At 48.3% G+C, this 5,244-nt stretch overlaps 1 protein-coding gene across 1 annotated transcript; it reads right to left on the bottom strand.

Moving 5' to 3' along the window:
- Positions 1-3,660: 3,660 nt before the first annotated feature.
- Positions 3,661-4,242, bottom strand: LOC120974362 (uncharacterized). Its single transcript, XM_040400867.3, has one exon. The coding sequence runs from the start codon at positions 4,235-4,237 to the stop codon at positions 3,974-3,976; it is 264 nt and encodes an 87-aa protein (XP_040256801.1). The 5' UTR covers positions 4,238-4,242; the 3' UTR covers positions 3,661-3,973.
- Between the last annotated feature and the right edge of the window lie 1,002 nt (positions 4,243-5,244).

The raw sequence follows: 5,244 nt of genomic DNA, 5'->3' as shown, positions 1-5,244 counted from the left end.
ATTTGCTATTATATGTAGATCCACAAAATTGTTTTTACAATGCTTTTGAGTAGCGCATAAATGCAAATGTTTATTAATGAAAATGTACATGTATGTACTGAACATATTTATATCAAAATAATTCTAAAGATTGGTTTGATTTTAAATATTTTTAAAATTCCATGTTCCATGGACTCGGTAGAAAAAATAGGCACTGGTATATACAAAGTATATTCATGCTACATATTCTCATGGGACCTTCCAAATTGAATTGAATACATCTTCTATAACATGAGATTATTTTTAAAACATGGATGCAATCTAATTTGTTGAAGTGAAGACTTGAAAAGTAAGCCCAAACAAATGTGATCCAAAATACACTCTTTTTAAACTAGCCAACAATATTTGTCTTCATTGCCAATATATTGACGTCAGGATCTTGTCCCAACCCTAGAACATGTGCGAGTGACATTTTGCCTCCTAACCGCCAACAATGATTAGCCACATCTCTCCATCTATACACCCACATTGCCCCCACCTTCCCATTCCTAGACACAAAGTTTGCTCCCCCGCTCACAAACAATGCCACTCAACATCCTGACCGTAACCGTGTAGTTATCATGGTAGCTTCTATGCCAACCGTCTGGCAGCTCCTCCACACTGGCGAAGTTTGGTAGCTTCACCACGCCCACAAATTCCAATAACTCCTCTGTATTTTCGGACAACTTTCCCTCTCTAGAGGCTCGATACCAAAGACTTGATGATGGCTTCGAAATCCTCCATTGAGTAAAATCTCCAACTAACGTGGCGGGAGGAGCTTGAGCGAAAAACTGGAGCATGAGGGCGATGAGTTGGCGGAACACCTAACAATCTTGGCCCATATGGCCTTGTACCATGCCAAGTTCACCACTCACGAGTACCAAAAAATCAAGGCCTCCTTGGCCTCGTGTCGCACTACAATCACACACATGAGCACGGTGCCGCCTATAAGGCACAATGAAGGGCCCTCAAGGAGGCCTTCATCGAGCTACAGGAAGACATCGATACCGAGGAGGTGGAAGAGGAGGAGACGCCCGCGTTGGTCGTCGGGCAAAGGCCCGGGCGGCTCCGACGCCAGTGCCCCCCCCCCCCCCGACTTTTTCCCTTTCAGAGACGTTCTAGTGCGGGGCAACGCGGCTCTCAGGGGTTCTCCTAGGTGGCGGCGGTCCGGCACGGCGGTGGGATGACTTGCCGCTGGAGTGGGAGATCTGCAGCGTGGCGGCAGAGTTGCGCGGCGGCGCGGCTCGCAGCGCCTGCTCGGCCCAGATATGGGCCCCATCTGGGCCTGCGCGGGTGGCTCTTCTATCTACAGTGTTGCTCCCTGGAGGCGGAGGTGATGCGTCGGGATGCTGGGTGGTGGCGGCGTGGTCGCCGGCTTTGCGGGGCCGATCTAGGCCTGGCCGGGCCCAGGAGTCCTGGTGTGCCCCAGGTGCTACATCCGGCCGGCTACCGCAACGGTGCTGGAGGCAGTGACCTCCCCGCGACGGCGGTGGAGGTAGTTCCCTCATGCGCCGTTTCGTTGCTGCCGCCTCCGCTTCCTTGCACTCCCACTTTCCGTCCTCAAGGCCTCATGATGGTGATCTCAGTGAGACGACAAGGGTGGCGTCAAGACCGTGGTGGCGCATGCTGGTGTGTGGCAAGCTGGCTCGAAGGCTTCGAAACGGGCGGGTAGTGGTGTTTTGGGTGTGGGAGAAATCCCTGCCGGCTCATCCGGCACCGACGCGATGACGCCTGTGGGTGCCACCATTCCTTCCTGAACGGCGTCAGATGCACCCTTCCGCACTCCCCTCTGCGTGCGGGGTGATGAAGCTATGTACCTAGGGTAGGGTCATAGGCCTGACCTAGACACCCTCCCCTAAGACATCACCCTAAAGTCAGAAGCTTTCAAGGGATATCATCATCCACTCGACCTAAAGCATTCCACTCGGAGGATTCAATGTCACTCGACCATAGAGTCGTCACGCGACAACCAGGAGATCGAAAGCCGCTCTGTACAGCAACGGTCGGACATTTACTCTATAGACTTAATGGTCATTTATGTATCTTTATTACTGGCGTTACCGAAAATGCCCCATCTTTATGTACCTTAAACCCTGTGTAACTGAGGGCGGGAGGGGTCTGGCGAACTCTATATAAGCCACCCCCTCCTCAGGGACAAGGGTTCGCACCCCCTGTAACTCCACACACATATAATCCAGTCGACCGCCTCCGGGCACCGAGACGTAGGGCTATTACTTCCACCGTGAAGGGCATGAACTCGTAAATCTTGTGTGTACAACTTCACCATAGCTGGGATCTTGCCTCCTCATACCTACCCCCCATTCTACTGTCAGACTTAGAACTACGACAGTTGGCGCCCACCGTGGGGCAGGTGTCTTAGTGACTTTTTGGTGAGGTTGCGATTTTTCCGATTCCCGTCATCATGGTTTCCGGTGGTGGATTGGCTGAGGGCCGCGAGAACTGTCTCGGCGCGCTCGTCTTCGTTGCTGACGACTCTGCCTAGCTTCAGGAAGCTCCCCTTGACGTCAAGACGCTCCCTGTCCGCGCGGCGACGCACTTTCATGCGTGCGTTCGCGGCATCCTTCTCCGACTGTCGTCGACCCAGTATCAGTCGGCTCCCGTGGTGTCCTCGCTCCCCGCTGTTCCCCGATGCAATCGATCCGGTCGGTCGCGGCTTCAGCGGTGGGTGAAACACGCGGTGGCTCGTCAGTCGACCACCCCGCAAGTCGCGACAATCGAGCCCGACGAAACTCTCTACGGCCTGTTCGACCTGTCGACAGGCTCCGTCGAGACCGCATCCGAGTGCAATAGCAGCGACCCTGCGACTGAAGTTTATGTATCTTTATTACTGGCATTACCGGAAACGCCCCATCTTTATGTACCTTAAACCCTGTGTAACTGAGGGCGGGAGGGGTCTGGCGAACTCTATATAAGCCAACCCCCCTCCTCAGGGACAAGGGTTCGCACCCCCTGTAACTCCACACACATATAATCCAGTCGACCGCCTCCGGGCACCGAGACGTAGGGCTATTACTTCTACCGTGAAAGGCATGAACTCGTAAATCTTGCCTCCTCATACCTACCCCCCATTCTACTGTCAGTCTTAGAACTACGACACCGGGGGAAACCCTAGGACATGTTTAGGCAGCAGTGTCGTCGTTGTTGCATTCCTTCTTGGAGGTGCTGATTGGTACGCGGCGATACGGAGTCTAGGAGTGTAGTGGGACGACTCTGGAGAGCACATCAGTGGCGGGTCATCCACGTTTCGTCGAGCTGCCGTCATTGGCATTAGTTTCTCTTCTCTTTCTCTTTTCTTCTGGGCTTGATGTGCTATTCACCCAGCAGATGTTTTGTGATCGGTAATGGTTACTTTATAATATAAAGTGAGGGAAAACCCTTTTTTGTAATGAGGAGGCTCGCAACTTCATCGTCATTTCCTCATCTTCCTCCGACAATACCCAGAATGTTTTCTGGATTTCAGTTTTGGGGGTGGAGTTTCCGGTATTAAGTTTTACGCATCGATTAGAGTTGCCCTTAGTACATGTAGGACAATTTTTCTTGTAACATAGAAATTGAAGCATAAGACCATGATTAATCGGTACTCAACCATAAGTATGTAGTTAATTTGGTTCTTTCCTGAACAACAGATTGCATGCATGAATTTTATTGATGACTGCCGTGTTAATCATGAACGTTTCCTTACACACATGCGCGAGAATATCACATCTATTACATATATAGCTTCTTCTTTATTTTTCCAACAAAACATAGCTTTTTCCTTCAGTGAGGATGTAAATAACAAGCATATTATCTTCGACATTACTCTTCCCTTAAGCAGCTTATTTTCATGTAGGCATGAATAGTAATAATATTAGCGCTGCTGGCATCTATACAATATAACATTAGAGATCAGAATATATATCTTGGGCGAACAGAACAGTCTCAGAGAATGGCACTAGTTCTTTGTAGTATCACCACCACTGCCACCTGATCCGTCCTCTCCTCCATGGCTACTATACTGGTCCCGTGGGATTGCATGGTGGTTGTCAACGGTTGTGCTGCTGCCTGCACCGAGGGTGGTTTTTGCGCTGACAGCCTCGTCGGTGATGTCATTCCTCACCGTCCCCTTGACCCGAATCGCCAAGCCTTGAGTAACCATGGCGAAGACCAGCAAGGCAGCCAAGATCTTAATCCTGCTTGCTTTCAGTTGCTCTTTCATGGTGTCTGAATTAACTTGACAGAGGCACATGCATAGGAATTTCATGAAGTTAATGGTCAAAGATTAAAAGATGATCATGACCAAGAAGAAACTAGCCTGAACAAAGAGTCATACCTGGGAAATCTCCACCTTGAGATTCGATTGAAGTTTGGATAGTATTATACGTGCTGTTTCTTGAAGGCTATGGTTTGGTCACGTCAGGTCAGGAACGGTTTATATAGTCAGAAAAAACTAGTGCACAATTCATATTTGCAGGAAACCTAACAACTAAAAGGTTATTGAATGATCCACTAGAATTAGAAAAACATCATGTGGATGTAAAAGGTACTCATGCCATGCCTTTGGGACCAGTAGAATCCTGTAGTAAAAATGGCAGCCAAATCAGAGCCCACCCATTACTATGGCCAGTGACATAAATTATTTGCAAATATCGCCAATTCTGAAGATTATGGTGATTACTTGACACAATCACTGTCAATGTAATCGTAAATTATGCGTAAATCATCAAACACTACCAATAGTATTTCCCACTAAGATAGTGGTTTATGCTTTTATTACGACGACGCAACGACGACTTCATATTTTATTTAGGTGGAGAATAACCCTGCCTAAATTTTAACCCAACCGCTTCAGTCGGGCACTAAAAGTGTCATCATCTATCTATGTAAGCACATAGGTAGAAGGACAGATATTAGTGGAGTCATTGAGCTCTTAAACACACTTGGTTTCTTCATTTAACTGCATGTTTATCAACAGTATTAGTACCACTCGTGACCCTTGGGCATTTGGCTCTGGGATCTCATCTCAGCCGCTGCACATGAAAGTTCTTCTTGCAGACTAGAGGGTCCAGAATAAATGCTGAGCAGAATATATCAGATAAGATAGCGACCTTGTAGCTGCAGATAAATCTCAGTAATTTTGTCAAGGCTTTCTATTATTGAATAAGTACAGTTACAAGAATAATAGTTAGCATTTTGCGAAAATACTGAACCAAAGGACAACATCTC

Source organism: Aegilops tauschii, chromosome 2 (assembly GCF_002575655.3).
Source record: "Aegilops tauschii subsp. strangulata cultivar AL8/78 chromosome 2, Aet v6.0, whole genome shotgun sequence".
NCBI classification, from domain to species: Eukaryota; Viridiplantae; Streptophyta; class Magnoliopsida; order Poales; family Poaceae; genus Aegilops; species Aegilops tauschii.
Note: the sequence above shows the minus strand (reverse complement) of the source record. Positions and strands in the feature narration are given on the sequence as shown.

Coding starts and splice junctions, on each gene's coding strand:
- LOC120974362 (XM_040400867.3), bottom strand. CDS start 4,237: ATGAAAGAGCAACTGAAAGCAAGCAGGATTAAGATCTTGGCTGCCTTG.